At 35.8% G+C, this 17,454-nt stretch overlaps 1 protein-coding gene across 4 annotated transcripts in view; it reads right to left on the reverse strand.

The window, feature by feature from the left end:
• Pld1 (phospholipase D1) overlaps window positions 1-17,454 on the reverse strand; it is a 205,185-nt gene that overhangs the window by 23,282 nt on the left and 164,449 nt on the right. For all 4 annotated transcript variants that reach the window (XM_078043643.1, XM_078043641.1, XM_078043644.1 and 1 more), the window contains 2 exons: window positions 13,036-13,149; window positions 10,927-10,976 (listed from right to left, as the gene is read on the reverse strand). In XM_078043643.1, the coding sequence (XP_077899769.1) occupies window positions 10,927-10,976; window positions 13,036-13,149 (164 nt within the window). The remainder of the gene's footprint in view (window positions 1-10,926; window positions 10,977-13,035; window positions 13,150-17,454) is intronic.

A 17,454-nucleotide genomic window follows, 5' to 3' on the forward strand; every position in this document is an offset into this window, starting at 1 on the left:
TGGTAACAGAATATAAATTGACATATAGAAACCAGTAGCTTTCATACATACAAATGATAACCATTTAGAGACTCACAAACAGAACTTCATTTATATAGGTTCCTACAAAGATAAAATACTTAAAGATAAATTTAACAGGATATGTGTAAAAATTTAGAAGAAAAATTTAAAAGACTCTCAAGACAGAAGAATAGATAAATGCAAAGCCACCCCTTGTTCTGCGATAGAACTATTCAACACTGAAAGATGTTGACTTTTCCCAGGTTCATTTATATATTTAAGGTAATCTCAATAAAAGTACCAACATTTTTAATGGAGTTAGACAATATGATATCATAGTTCATGAGGAAAAATATATATGCAAGAATAACTTGGAAATTTTTAAAGAAAAGCTATGAGGAGACATTAGCTCTATCAGATATGAACACATGCTATAAAGTCTGTATAATTCAATAGTGCAGAACTGGTACATAAATAGATAAGCCAGTGGATGAACTAGAAAGTCCAAAAATAGACCAAAGTGTAGGTGGAAATTTTGTGTATGATAAAAGCAGAATCTCAAGTGACCAGGACAGGACATTCAAGTAAGAGGTGCCAATACAATGGAACAGCCACTTGAAAAAGGTAAAACTCCAAGAATTCCATTAAGAATAAATTCCAAATGCACTGATTCATAGTGGGATAGGGAGAGGGAGTATGGGAAGAACAGACAAACTCTAGATAGGGCAGAAGGGTTGGAGGGGAAGGGAGAGGGCATGGGGTAGAAATGATGGTGAAACGTGATGATCATTATTATCCAAAGTACATGTATGAAGACACGAACTGGTATGAATATACTTTGTATACAACCAGAGATATGAAAAATTGTGCTCTATATATATATAATAAGAATTGTAATGCATTCTGCTGTCATATATAAATAAACAAAAGAATAAATTCCAAATGGATCAGAAATGAAAATGTAATCATATGAAATGAGACAAAAAGAAGAAAACAAGAGTAAATTCATTTACAATCCAAGTGAAGGGAAGGCTTTTTAATATCCAGTGGCAGTAAAAGATTGATGATTGATAATGTTAACTGGATTACATGAGAATATATTTGCATGACAGAAAACACCACAGGAAAAAAAACAAGGGCAAAATGCAAACATGAGAGAAAGTATTTGCAAAAAAAATGATATGTATACATATAACATATATATGTATATATGTATATATACATATATATATATATCAATCAGATAAAGTGTAAGAGTTCTTAAGTTATAAGTTCTTTATAACATATGAAAGACTTGAACTGAAGAGGAAGAAAACCAAAATCTTGATAGAAAGATGGGCAAGAGATATAAATAAGCAATTCACACAGACAAAAAATACATGTGAAAAGATATTCACCCTTAGTCAAAATAATAGAAATGAAAATTAAAACTACACTGAGAAACCATTTCTTACTTATGAGATTGGCAAAAATGAATGAATGGATGGATGGATAAATGAATGAAGAGGAAGAACATATTCTGCTGGGGAGACTAGGCTGGAACAGGCTCTGTCACATATTGGTGATAGGAACGCTAATTCCTAGAGGGTCACCTGGAGATATTTGACAAAGCTACCTAGTAATTCCACTCTAGAAATTTACCCTAAAGATATACCTACAACAAATAAGAAAACATATGCACAAAGTTACTCACTGTCCAGTCCTGACTATTGAAAGTGTACGATTTGTTTGCAATTGAGAAATATAGAAAACATTCTAAATGCCCATATATAGTGGAGATATGGAGTAAACCATGGCAAATCCACACTTGGGAGACTCTGCAAAAGTGAAAAGGAATGAAGATCTCCGTGAATTGACATTAAAGTGACTCCAAAATCATTTTGCCCCTCCCCCCAACTAAAATGACTGAAGGACCATTTCAGATTAAGGGAAAATAAGGGTCAAGGGCAACCAAGTGCTACACATGATTGTGAGCAGAACATGCCCCCAGAAAACAAAACCTTTCTTCCTCTTCTGCTTGAAGAAGATTAGTGGGACAGCTGGCAAAATTTTGGTAAGGGCTATAGGCTAGGTAATAGTATTACATTAATGTTAGTTTCATTTATTTCAGTAATTGAACTATAGCTGATTAGGAAATTGTCCTTGTTTTCTCAAACAGTATTTAGGGGAAAAGGAACATCCTTGCTACAACTTATTCCAAAATGGTGCAGAGTAAAGAAGCAAACAAAATCCTATTAAAATATAGATCTACTGGGAGAAAGCAATAAAGCAAAGGGGGTGATAAGCTAACGTTTGGGAAATGAGGATGAAGAGTCCTGAAAACGGTTCTACAAGTCCAAAATTATTTCAAAATTACTTTTTTTATATTAGGTAATACTTATTAGCTGTTATCAACCTGAAGGTCTAAGACATGTCATAGTGTGTGGCTTTCTGAAGCACAGGGATGCACGATCCTACAGGAAGCCTAGGGAGCATCAGTAAAGTACCAGAGACCACCCTGCCTATAGCCCAGGCCTACCTCCCACTCACCTTCACCTATACAGTAACTCTGATGCAATGATAAAACCTTCATTTCTTTGTGAAAAAAATGACCCTCAAAAGAATGCTAATGGTACCAGCCACAAGGTCTAAAAGAAAGATAATGGCTGCTAGCCAGAAAGTGAACCATTTTGGTCTGTCCAATGCAAGAGGGGGCACCCATCAATAGCATGAAAGAATTCACTGTGTGCTCTCTGTAGACAGAAGAAAAAATAAAATTGAGAACCAGTACTTTATTGTTTGAAAAAAAATTGACTCTCTATGTAATAGGTACAAAGTTGGTGATGTTAACTTGTGATTCAAGAATATAATTGGGGAAACAAGTGCCTTTTGAAGAAAATGCTTCCAACAGATGGAAAAGAATCAGGGATGTTTCCAAATTATACATCCTGGAGCTATTTGAGAATTTGGAGACTTATACAGGTTCCAGGACATAACTGTTATTAAAATTGGTGCACATGTACTTTGAAAGAAGTTCAACATGATAAACTCTTAACATTTATAAAGAAATTTTGTGAAATGACATCAAAAGTGAAAAAAAAAAAAACCACAGGCTTTTGTTGTTTAAAAACTCGTGGCACTCAGTAAATGTTCATTTCTAATCCTGATTTAATACCTCTGGCCTTTATGTTAAATTATATTAACTTGGCTGCTTAAATGCTGTAATTCATAACAGTTATAAAAATGGTAAAGAAATGATTTAAACTAAACATTAAATCCTGGAGTCTGGAGTATCAGATAATTATACACTAATAGCAACTGGATTTCTTTCCAGGAATTTTAAAGTACTCAGAGCAGCTGTTTTGTTATTCTAGGTAGCTGAAACAGTAGAGAACCCTATTTCTCTATCCAATTAGAGATTAGCTAGTTCATGTCTTTAACACCTACTACACATTTGCAAAAGCAAAACCAATAATATAAGCTTGTACTTCAGAAAGGGGCATTATGTGATTAATCTTTTCTGTGTTTAGAATATGAACGTTTTCCCCACTGAGATGCCTTCTTTTGACTTGCTCCCAGGGTTCTTGGAAATCTCTTCACAATCAGGCTTACCATTGAACTTGAGTCTTGTGCTAAAATCCAATTTACTTCCCCTGAGTGGCAAAGGCAGGAAAAGGGTCCAGAGCCAAAGAAAATGCTTTATTATAAGCCCAGGACATTTTTATGGCTGAGAAACTAAATAATAATCTTGTTTTGATTTTTTATTCTTCTATAACCTCATCTTGCATTTTTTACAAGACATTACCAGCCAGGACTGAGTGACTTTCCCAATTCCACTTTATCAATATGTCTTTTATAGATTTACTCATTCCCTGTCATTTAAATAGAGATAGAGATAATGTTCTGGCAAATCTTCTTTGTCCTGGAAACAATTATATGCAACATGTGGAAAGTATTTGTCATTGGTGGTATACATATCTAATGTCTCAAGTTGTTTTCTAAAGTTTTGTGGATGGAGCAGACCATCAGTGAAAAACTACTAAACATTAAATATCAATATATGAATGTGTGTTTGCATAAAATATACATGTACTGAAAGTTTAAGTCATTAGTTTGAAAGCTTCCAAATCACTTAAAAATTCATAAAATATAAATTTTGTCAAGAAATTATACCATAAAATTCATTCTTTAAAAATGTTCCATTCAAGCTGGGGTTGCAGCTCAGTAGTAAAGTGTTTGCCTAGCATGCACAAGGTCCTGGGCTTCGGCCCCTGTATTGCAAAAAAATAAAAATAAAATAAAATGTACCATTCAGTACATTAAAAAAAGGTGTATTCACAAAGTTGTGCAATCATCAATGCTTCCTAATTTTAAAACCTTTTGTCACCCCCCATGCCCATTTTATTAGCATTTTTTCCCATCCCATACTCTCCCTAGACTCTGGCAACCATTAATACACTTCCTGTTTCCATGGATTTGTCTATTAAAGACATTTCATAAATATGGGATCAGATAATATGTGGCTTTTTGTGCCTGGCTTCTTTCACTTAATGTAATGTTTTGCAGGTTGATTCATAATGTAGACTGTATCAATGCATTTCTTTCTATACCTGAATAGTACTATAGGATTACTGGGTATAGACATACCACATTTTGTTATACATTCATCATTAATGGACATTGGATTGTTTCTACCTCAGCTATTCAATGCAGGTTTTGTGTAGATGTATGATTTCAATACCCTTTAATACTTAAGAGAACTGCTGGGTTATATGGATATCTATGTTTATTTTTTGAGGAGCCACCAAATTATTTTCCAAAGAGGATACAGCATTTTGCATTCCCAACAGCAATGTATGAGGGTTCCACCATTTCCAAACCCACACCAAGATTTTTTTTTATTATTTTAACCACTCTGGTGGGTATGAAAGGGTGAAGTTCTATCTCATTGTGGTTTTCATTAGAATCTCCCTAGTGACAATTAGTATATTTTCATGTGTTTATTGGCCATCTATATAATCTTTTTTTTAAAAAAATGTCTATTTAGATTATTTTTCCATTTTAAAACTGAGTTATTTTTTCATTTTACTATTGAATTTAAGAATTCTTTATATGTTCTGAACACTAATCCCTTATCATATATCTGATTTGCAAACATTTTCCTCATTCTATGAGTTATTTAATTTTCTAACAGTGTTCATCAGAGCACAGAAGCTCTTGTGTTTCATCTAGTTTTACATATTTGCTTGGGTTTTTGGTAAAAAAAAAAATCTAAGAAACCATTGCTTAACCAAGTTTAAAATGATTTATGCCTGTTTTCCTCTAGAAGATTTGAAGTGTTAAGGTTTTGATCCATTTTGAATTAATTTTTGTATATTGTTTGAGGTGTTCAGCTTCCCTCTCTCTCAATCTTTTCAGTTGTTCCAATATTGATTGGTGAAAAAACAATTCTCAAAAAAAAAAAAAAAAAGAAAGAAAGAAAGAAAGAAAGAAAAAACAATTCTAAGAAACTATTCCAATGAATTCTTGATACTCTTGTTGAAACCAATGGCTTATTTCTGAAGTGTCAATTCAATTCCATTGATCTATATGTCTAACCTTATATCAACAATATGTTTTTATTACTTGTTCTAGGCTTGTAGAAAATTTTTAAAATAAAAAATATGGGTTTTCCAATTCATTTTTATACGTTTTGGCTATGCTAAATGCCTTGAAATTCCACATAAATTTTAGGACTAGTTGTCAGTCTTTTCAACAAGGCAGCTGTGATTTTTGACAGTAATAGTGCTGAATCTTATAGATCAATTTGGAGAGTACTGCCATCTTAACAATGTTAGGTCTTCTATTTCAGCTAATTCACCCGATTATAGAAACAAGTTGATTTTTGTATATTGATCTTGTATGCTGCAACACAAAATAGACTGATTTATTACCTTTAATTGCATGACTATGTGTGAATTCTTTAGGATTTTTCTGCCTACAAGAGTGTGCCATTTGTGAAGATTGTTTTACTCCTGTTTTTCCTCCCTATCCCTTTTTTAGAATTTATTTTTCTTATCCAATGGCCTTGATTAAAACTTCCATTTTAATGTTTGACAAGAGTGGCCATTCTCATCTTGTTACTGATCACGGGGTGAAAGCTTTCAGTCTTTCTCCACTTAAGTATGATGCCTGATGTTGGTATTTGAATATCCCCCTTTATGAGGTTGAAGCAGTTCTCATCCATTCCTAAGTTGTTTTCTTATTTGTTTTTCATCATGAAAGAATTTTAGATTTTGTCAAATACTTTTCAGTGTCTAACAAGATGGTCATATGTAGTCTCTGTCCTTTATTCTGTTCCCACTGTGTACTATATTGATTTACTTTCAGATGTAAAACTAACCATTCATAGGGTAAACCCCATTTGATCATGATTCATAATCCTTTTTATATTGCCTGATTCAGCTTAATAATATCACTGAGGAGTTCTGTGTTTGTATCTTAAGGAATATTGGTTCCTGTCTTTCTTTTCTTGGAATGATTTTGGTATTGGGCAATACTTGTCTATCTTTTTAGGGAAAAGTCTGTGAAGGATGAATATTGATTCTTTTATGGTTGGTAGAAATCACCAGCAAAACTGTCTGGGCCTGAGCTTTTTAGAAACATGTTGATTGCAAAGTCATTTTTTTTTTTACTTGTTTCAGTTTGTTCTAGAATTAGATTTGGTATTTTGTGTCTGTGGTGGTTAGTTCTATATATCATCTTGATTGGGCTAGGGATATCTAGATTAAATATTATTTTGGGGGGTGTCTATGAGAGGGTTTCTGATGAGATTAGCACTGAAGTCAGTAAATTCATTAAAGTAAATTTCCCATCCCATTGTTGGTGGGCACAATTCAATCCATTGAGGGCCTGGACAGAACAAAGGGCAGATGAAGGAGGAATTCACCCCTTTGGCTTTCTACCTGTCTACTTTAGATGGGATATTGGCCTTCTTTTGCTCTTGAACTGGGATTTGTACCATTGGCCCCTCTGGCTCTTAGATCTCCAAACTTGGACTGAAATCACACCAATGGCTTTCAGGAATCTTCTATCCCACAGACAGCAGACTGGGACTTTTCAGTTTCCATAGTCATGTCAGCCCATTCCTCATAATAGACACACCTCCCCTCCATCTTCTTTTTTTTCTCTCTCTCTACACACACACACATACACACACACACACACACACACACACACACACACACACACACACTCTTCTCTCTCAGTTTAGTTTTTCTAGAGAACTCTGGCTAATACAATGTCTTCAGAGGAACTTTTCCATCTATTTAGTTTAACTAATTTGTTAGCATATAATGATTCAGATCTTATAAAAATCTTATTTTTATAAGATCTACTGTTCTCTTATTTCCTGATTTAGATAATTTGAATTTTCTGTCTTTTTTTACTTAGTCTAGTTAAAGTTTTGCTAACTTTTAAATTTTTTTTTTCAAAGAATCAATTTTTGGTCTTGCTGACTTTCTCTATTGTTTTTCTATTTTCTTATTGGTCTTCCTTCCAATCTTCATTATTTCTTCCATTCTGCTTGCTTTGGATTTAGTTTGCTCTTTTTTATATTGTTTCTTAAGATGTGGGTTTAGATTATTGATTCGAGGTTTTTCTTCTTTTTAAGATGAATGCTTTTAGCTATATATTTCTTTCTAAACCTTGCTTTAACTTTGTCTCATAAATTTTGATGTGTTTTCATTTTCATTTACCACAAAATATTTTTTGTCGGTCTTTTGCAATATCTTCTTTGATTCTTTCATTATTTGGAAGTGTGTTATTCCCTATCTATTTGTAAATTTCCAAAATCTCCTTTTATTGTTTATAATTCCATTCCATTATAGCATGAGAATATATGATTTCTTTATATGATTTCTTAAATTCCTGAAACCAGTGAGTCTCTTATATTTTATTGAGGATCTGTGAGGGGAGCATGCATTTTATAATGCTGCCTTGGGCTTCACTTTCTCTTTGTACCAGGGCCTTAAGGGCTGCCAGAGGTAAGAATTTAGAGTGTTCTCAAGTCTTCCCTGAGCATGGGCATAGCCTTGGGCACGCATACATATGCACAGCCTTTTAGATTCCCAGGAGTATGTTAGAGCTTCCTGATGCCCACTACGGGATTCTCCCTCCCCAGGTTTCCCTTTTAAGTTTTTAGCTTCTTGTTTGCTCAGCTGTTATCACTGTCTCAGGAAGCTGTGATGTTAAATAATTGTTGCTGCTTGTTTTGATAAATATCTAGGTCAAAGGTTATTTGCACTGAGCACATTGAGCCAGAGAAATAAATGTAAGTCCTCTGAATGATGGTGTAAAGGGAACTTCCAAACAGGTCAGTTAATGACAATGCTCTGAGCACTGTCAGGGTAAGGACCTTTGACACTGACTTGCACCCTGACCACCTGTAGGCTCCTGGTTTTTGCCATGATTGAGAACCTGTTGGTTCTGAAGATTGCTGTGGAGTTGAGAAGAAGTTTTTAACAACATGCAGCTGGTTTTCTTGAATAAACATTCTTGGATTGTTACAAGCTTTTGGTTAACTTCTAGAATCTGGGAAGTTGATTGCAAAGATTTCTGTTAATGTTTTTGTTGTTTTTAATGGAGGAGTATATTTTTGGAGATCTTTACTCTGCCACTCCTGCTGATGTCCTAATTTCACAATTTTAAGTTAAATCTATACGTACTTGGAAGGTTAAAGGTTTTTCTCCCACGTTCCAATACATCATTGAGTGTCCACATTTAGGAGGCTGCCAGTGTAATGTATAATCCCCGCCTTAAGACTCAGTTAAGGTTTGTACATATCTGGAGGTCATATCACCTGGCATCACATGGCTATGACGGCTCCTTCTGTCTTCCAGATTTCCTTGTGGCATCTCCATTCTCTCAGGTAAGTGAGATCCAAACTCTACCCACAAGCCCCACTTTTCTATCACAGCATCTCTCTGACCTATAACAGTCCCCTTTACCTCCCTCTCTCACAGGAAGTGAGAATGCATATAAACACCAATTGGTGAGTGTTGTCTCTTTTCTTTTGCGTGGCCACCTAGGTTTTCATAATCAAGACCCAACTGATCTATACATCAGATAAGCTGGGTTCTGACTCCAGTTTAGTTCTGTGAAACCTTTTCTACCTATTGTGTCGAAAGCTATCCGTGGGCGGCTGTGTGTGGACTACAACACGCATCGAAGCCTAATGAATATAGAATCTGGTGTCTGGGAACTTGCAGTGGATACTTCCTCTGGTTGACTGCCTAGACACATTGTAAGCCCTATGCAGCTCTGCCTGGTCCCACACAGCACTAGGGATGGGGTGACCTGCTGTAGCTGCACAGCCTCTCTGAGATGCGTGTGACCTGCCAAGATGCCAATCAACCTGTGGACTGCAAGACATCATGAAGCAAGACTCCATGCTTGAAACCTTATCCCTGCTTTTGATGTACCTCTTAAATAATCCATGAGAGCTATTTTATAATTGTCTAGCTCCATCTCTTGTGTAGACTGGACCTATCAGGGACTCTACCTTTTTGAAACTATCTTTCCAACTTTATCTTTTATTCTTCACTAATTATTCTATATTTTAATTTCTTAGGAGGCTTACACCCTCCTTGGCAGGAAGAAAAATCCCCAATGAAGTGCTGGCCGCCTCCCCATACCATCGCACAAATTTATAGAATTTTATTGAATTATCCACTATGGGATGAACTTACAGTTAGTTCAAGGAGATATAAATAAGTAAACTCCATGTAATAAACTGTGGTGGAGAACTATATATAAGGATCAATTAAGAAGACATCTGAATTCCTCAGAAAACTTGGAATAGAACTACCATTTGATCCAGTTTACCCACTCCTTGGCATATTTCCAGAGGACTTAAAATCAGCATATTACAGTGACATGACCCCATCAATGTTTAAAGCAACTCAATTCACAATAGCTAAGATATGGAACCAATCTAGGTGCCCTTCAACAGATGAATGGATAAGGAAAATGTGGTACACACACACAATGGAATATTAGTCAGCCATAAAGAAGAATGAAATTATGGCATTTGCCAGTAAATGGATATAACTGGAGATTATCATGCTAGCTGAAATAAGCCAGTTTCAAAAAACTAAAGACTGAATGTTCATTCTGATATGCAGATGCTAACTCACAACAGGTGGAGGAGAGTGAAGGTTCACCAGATTGGATGGTGGGGGGGGTTGGAGGGAAGGGAGAGTGGATGGAAATGGGAAAGTCAGTAGAATGAATAGGACATAACTTTCCTCTGTTTATATATGAATACACAACCAGAGAAATTCCACATCATGTACAACCACAAAAATGTGAAGTTATACTCCATGTATGTGTGTCAAAATATATTCTAATGCATGTATAACTAAAAAGAACAAGCAAAAACTTTAAAAAAGAAGACACCTGAAAATATGCCTTTCAAAAGCAGGCTTTCTTTGCTAAATAAAATAATATGTTGTGAGAACCCTGAGACTTCTGCTGCATACATAAGATGCAGTAAATATGTCTTGACCTTAGAGCATTTATTTCCCCAATTTTGAAGCAGGAGTGACCCCTGTCCTGGTTTCTTTCTAAGACTGAGGTAGACAGTGAGCAGAGAATACACATGAGAAGTGCCTTACAAATTTCAGATATTGTTAAGGCAAAATTACTATAAATAAACAAATAAAATTATATGAACATTCTCATTTTTTATTACCTGTGCATCTCAAGTGTCTGTATTGGAACATTGGTTTGGGCAATAAATAATTGACCTCAGCTGATCATTTTGTAGAGAAATTTTTGTGACTAGAATTCTAAAAACTCGGTGAAAGCATTTGTGATTACTGATAATTCATCCTCACACTTAATATTACAGACAGTTTCATGCTTCATAAAAACAATCCTGGAGGGAAAAGAAAAGCAGTTACTTACGCTCTGTTTTTAACTGTCCAAGGATGGAATTTTCTCCTCTGCACATGGTTCTGAAAGTATGCAAAGAAATAATTATGGAGGTTTCAAAACAACCAATTCTGACTGCAGTATGTGTGGGTATAATCCCAATCCAAGTACAAACAGAACAAGTGCTTCTATGAGAAGGTGCCTACATGTTTTAAAGCTAAACACAGGTGAACATCGCTTTGTAATGTAACTAATTGGACAAAGCAGTTTTGAGGTGGATAAATGGAAGTTATAAAATTAAAGTTAGATTTCACAAAGAGAAGCTATTTTTAAAAAGATGAGTTATAAATGAACTTTCCTTCTTCTAAATTTGGTGACAGAAAAGATAAATCCAGCATGCCTCAATAGATAATACTGAATAGTATCACATTGCTTTCCAAGGTGAAAAGTTTGAACCATTGGCAGAGTGATTTAGGAATTCAGCAAACTATTACATTACGTTGTCTCCATAAACTCAACAAAAGCCCTTAAACGTAAAAACAAAACCAGACTTAACTGACTCTGCTTATGATTTTGTTTCTCAAGACTCTGATAACAGGGGATGAATTATACAGACTGAAAAAAAATTCTATGCTCCATCTGCTTGCTCTATGAAAGTAATTAAAAATACAGTTATGCCTGGGAAATGCTGATATTATTAAAGATGATGCCAGCAAATAGAGATGTTTTTGCATAATAAAAGGTTATAGTTTGGGTTCTGAACAAGAGCCAAACATGTATTCCATTCAGCTGGTTCAAACTCAAGAAAACAGTCATAGGAAATAATTACAACTGACAATATTCCAAAAATAATATTAGAATGGCAAATGAAGCAGATGAAATCCAATTAAACATTATGTCAGTGACTTAAATACTTGAATAGCTTTATGTGTCATGCTGTAAATCAGATAACATTAGAAATGGCAAATCTTCAATCCGAGTATATAGACCAATATAGTTCAAGTTCTCTCATACTGTTAACTAGGCAAAATGACCCCAGGGGAAACAGATCCTTACTTATGACCCTGGGAGATAGATGCAATGGCAGAAAACTCTAGTGCATTCAGATTGTGCGTGCAGAGCAATTTGACCTACACTTTGAGCACTTCTTGGATTTACAAATCCACTTCTTGGATTACAAAGTGCGAGACCTTATTTGCCCCTTCCAACTCTCTAAAAGATTGAACTAGAAAGGAGAGAAACTAAAGGTGGTTTGAAAAAACAAGAACTATTTAAAGAAGATACCCAGGTTCTAGTCTTTGTTGTGACTTATCACCAGGGTGATCCATCCTGTGTGGAACTCTTGTGTGTCAGGTCCAAGCTCATGCTCAGGAGCCATATTCATATCCAGGCCTGTCCACTTACTCACCTCTTGGCTTCCAATCTCTTTCCCAGTTAAGTGACCCAAGGGGAAGCTTGGAGCTGCTCTCTATCACCTTCTATGCTGCCCACCCCTAGGCACTTCCCAGTCATCTTACAATGTTCCGCTGGCAAGTCTAAAGACTCCGGGGAACCCAAATGTCCCTCTTAGAGTGAATATGGAAACTGGATTTTCAAAATACCAAGTGTAGGAGTCACCACTTTCTGTAGAATTTTAGCAGAGATGTGGTAGATGGAGAAAATAGAATTAAAATTCTTTAAGATAGGAATTTCCATTTCCTAAGAGATTATTATTGCCAAGTTTCCTGGGAGACATGCTACATAACTAAATACACTCTAATCATACTCATATCATTTTAGGTATTTAATTTTATGGTTTTTCTCTATTACTGAAAAAATATGGCTTAAAGATAATTTTTAACAACAGTATATATATATATATATATATATATATATATGAAATATATACTATCACATATATATGAGAAGTGATAAATATGAAAAAGCACTAATATTTTCATTCTTTCATATTTACTTTGTATCCTAAGACCACCATGTACAATTTTAGGCTGCATTTGAATTTTATCAACAGGCTAAGATTTGGAAGTAAAATAGTGCCCCTTTGTTCAATGTGAAGAACACTGCCATCACCAGCAGCCCGGCAGCAGCAGCCATGCGCAAAGTAACTGAAAGCTTGAAACAGACTACTGAGAATTCGGGCACCTGTAGTTGAAGTGCATTATTGCCTGCAGAGCATTTCCTCCACCTGTTGAAATGTCTCCTTCAAACCCTGGCAGAAGAGGTATCACCACATACACTCGGTATCTCTGGCCTTCCCTGCAAAATCAGATGAACAGAAGCTCATTAACAAAAAAAAAAAAAAAAGGGGGGGGGGACAGAGTATAGTTGAAAATGACAGTCAAGCAGTTCATATATTTTTTTTAAAAGACTGAGTGAATGGCTTCCCAAAACCAGTCTACACATTCCAGGGCTTGGGGGTGCTGTTGGATTGGAGAAGAGAAGCTACATCCAGGCGACTAATCTGTAACCGGAACAACAAGTTGAATTTGGCAGTAAGGTGAGAACTCTTATCTCTTGCTCTCTACAGCACAATCCTTTGTAAGACAAAATTTAGTGTAAGAAAGATTTGCTTGACATCAGAAGATTATTAGAAATGATTATCTCCCAAATTAAGAAGTGAATTTCAACTCTGGATAAGAAAATACCTAGACTGTAGCCTTTGAATCACCTCTTTTAAAATCCCCTGATAGCTGGGTGTGGTAGTGCATTCCTGTAATCCCAGCGGTTTGGGAGGCTGAATCAGAAGGATTAAGAGTTAAAAGCCAGCCTCGTCAATTTAACAAGACCCTAAGCAATTCAATAAGACCCTGTCTCTAAATAAAATATAAGAAATGGGCTGGGGATGTGGCTCAGTGGATAAGCTCCCTGGCTTCAATCACTGGTACCAAAAATAAAAACAACAACAAAAGCAAAATCCCCTGTTATCCTTGATGGGTAAAAATCACAGACTCTGGGACAGTAGTCCTCTGTGTTTGTCTTTTACTAACAAAGCAAGAAAACTTTTTTCCTTTAGCTAAAAAAAAAAAAAAAAAAAAAAAGAAAGAAAGAAAAGAAAAAGAAAAAAAGAGAAGGAAGAAAAAAAAGGACTTCCTTCCATCCCATGGAAGTGGGGTATGCGGAGTGGGTTATAACAAAGTTTAGAAAAAGGTGTTATCACCGTGTACATATGTATAACATTATATCCATAGCATTCATAGTACTTAGCTCAGAGCCTAGAAAATAGTAGATATTCACTTGCCAATTAACTGAATTCCCACAACCTAGATCTCAGGGGCAAAAAGACACACTAGATTCAGTATATCTTCCAATGTAGAAGACCTCATTGTGAAGGAACTCTAAAGTTCCGTTGCAAAATGTTACTGTAGGCTCTTTAAGACTCTGGAATGACTAATGTTTACTTTTAAGTTCTCTGCACATGAAACACAACATTTTTGGCTCATTCTATCAAATGATTAATGACACCTTTGAAGGAAAAGGAATCTACTTAATGACAATAGAAGAAGAAAATGTGGCTGTTTTGACATGCATCCAGAAATTCAGAAATTTGGAAAGTTACATTCTAATAGGTACCACTTATTTGGAACACCAAACTGTTAAGTCCTTGTCTCCCTTTGGAAGCTATATAAGAACAGAAACTCCAGAAATGAAGGTGGTATCTCTTGTGCTCCATGAACCTTGTTCACCCAGAGGTGTTGAATACAGTTCAAGTCTGATCCTATTTAAACTTTTCATAATACACAATTTCTAAAGCTCATTTTCTTCTGAACAACTAAAGTTTTCTTTCATGTGAATATTATTGCTACTCTGAGGGTTCCGATTTCACGGTGCTGTCTCTGAATGCTGAGGTAGGCATTAGGGCAGAAGTGACTGTCAACAGAATGGAATTTGGAGGCCTGGGAGCTTGGCTGCAGAGTTGAGAAACAAGGAATTTTAAGTAGGTTGTTGCAGTGGCATGGATTAATCACTAGATGGCAAACACAGTTTGAGTTGCAAAGAAAACATTGAAATAAAACGTCAACTGTCCAAGTTCTCTGCTTGAGAAGGATAAAAAGCACACATCCCTAACTGGCAAAAGGACAGAGAAAAAGAACACAAAGAACACCCAAGCTCTTTTCCTGCAGCCAGCACTTAAGGTCAGACGAACTCAACTGGGCATTTAAGAATTGACACCATTTGACCTTAGCTGCTTTTCCGGAATCATCCTTCCATACACACCTCACCCCAGTGATGGGAGGCTACGGTCAGTCCTTTGCTCAGAGAGGCATCTCCCTACTGATGAGGCAGGTCCATCAGCAATCTGCCTCCAGTGAACCCCACTTCTTCAAAGCCACCTGAGAGGCTGCTCTCTTTGTCAAGACACCTGGATCTTCAGTCACATTGGGTTACTTTGGCTTCTGTGCTCCCACAGCACAAGGTCAAAGAAGTCGATTCAGTACCTTTCTGCCTCACCCAGCAGAGACATGCACTGCTGCCCAGGCTGCGGGACAAGCTTTTTTGAAGCAGAGAAGAATGTGCACCTGGCTTTCTATTCCAGGCAGTGCCCAGTGCAGCACCCTTGACTTCAGCATGCACTCAGTTATGTTGGCCTTGGGAGGATCGGGTCAGGTTGGAAGAATGTGTGGTTCTAGGGAAGCCTCTGGAGGGAAAGAGGTTAAGCTCCATGGGACTTTTTTCTTTAAATTGCATTGCATTTGAATATTTTATTGTGGTAAACTATAACACAGAATTTGCCATTTTATCCACTTTATCAGTGTACCATTAATTTCCAAGCACCACTCATTGCTTTTGCAACGTTGTACAGCCATCACAACCATTTCCAAAACATTTCCATCATCTCATACAAAAACTCTGTAGCTATTAGATGATAATTCCCCCACTTCCCTTCCCCACAGCCCCTGGTAACCTTGAATTACTTTCTGTCTTTATGAATTTGCCTATTCCAGATTTTGCATATAAGCGTAGTTGTACTTGCCCTTTTGGGTCCAACTAATTTAACTCAAGAGAACATTCTCATGCCTCACCCATGATGCAGCATGTGTCACAATATTTTTCCTTTTCATGTTTGAGTAACATTCCATGCTCCCCTGTTGATGGGAACTTGGGTAATTTCTACCTTCCGGCTATTGTGAGTAATGCTGTTATCAATATTGGCGTACAGTATCTGAGTCCTGGTTTTCTGTTCTTTTCAGTATATATTTATGAATGTTGGTTCATTTGGTTACATTATGCTTAGGCTTTGAGGAATCTCCAAATAAATGACACTTTCCAATGAGAAACATATGCTCATAGGACAAAATTTAAGATATAGTGAAAAAAAAATACTCTTTCATTCCTATGTCCCCAGCCCTGTTTAATATAATACATAAGCCCCTGTTTCCCCTCCCTGAGGGCAATTCCAATTTCCTCCATATTCTTTTAGAAATAGGGTATAAATTTACTATATATATTCTTTCCTTTCACACTAATGTTAGAATATTATAAACGCTTTTCTGAAAGTTATTTTTATTACTTAAATGTGTTGGGAACTCCTTCCACATCAGAACATAGTTTTTAATAGGAACATAGTATGCTACCGAATATCTTGTACCTTAATATATAAGCCACTCCTCTATTGATAGACATTTAAATTGTTTCTAATTCTTTTGCCATTTGAAATAACTGCTTTGAGATATACGTATATATATATATACTGACTCATATAAGTCATTTTTCATGCTTATTGGAAAAATCCTAGAAGTGGTACTTGATCTTTGTGAAGCTGTTTGTAAGACAGTTTCACTTTATCCTTGTGTCTTTTAAAAGCAAAAATGTCATGAAAAATGGAGCTCTCATATGTAGAATGTTAACTATGTCCTATAAAATTCTATAAAACATTCTTGCAAACTGTTGTTCATAAGAATCAGAATATTCACATTTTCTTCTTTTTAGGACTTGTTTAGCTTCAGATCATATCAAGCCCTCTGCTGTTTATAATGCAGTTATTTATAATTTCTCCCCATTTTTTGGTACTGGGGATTGAACCCAGAGTGCTTAACCACTAAGACATTTCCAGAGCTTTTTATTTTTTTTTGAGACAGGGTGTTGCTAAGTTACCTAGGGCCTCTCTAAGTTGCTAAGGCTGGTTTGGAACTTGTGATCTTCCTGCCTCAGCCTTCTGAATTGCTGGGATTACAAGCATGTACCTCGGTGCCTGGCTAAAAGATAAAAATTTTAAACCACCATGTCCCAGGTTTTTAATTCTGGAAATATTTCAACAAAATTGCAGAGGTGCATTAAAATAGGTTGGAAATCATAATCTAGAGCTCTTATAGTATCACATTAACATTAATTATATTAATTAATGTCATAATTCTGTTAATTATATCATAATTGTATTCTTATAATTATACATTATATACTATATTTTTTAATAGGCATTCCACTTCTGGAATGATATGACAAAATGGGTTAAACTAACCAGCAGAAACTAGATTTTCATTGCTGTCAAAAAAAAAAAAAAGAAAAAGAGCTCTGGAATTTCAAACCATAAACCTCTAGTTGGAGGAAAGCAAGAAAAGAGGT

The sequence above is a fragment of the Ictidomys tridecemlineatus genome, chromosome 3, assembly GCF_052094955.1.
Source record: "Ictidomys tridecemlineatus isolate mIctTri1 chromosome 3, mIctTri1.hap1, whole genome shotgun sequence".
NCBI lineage: Eukaryota > Metazoa > Chordata > Mammalia > Rodentia > Sciuridae > Ictidomys > Ictidomys tridecemlineatus.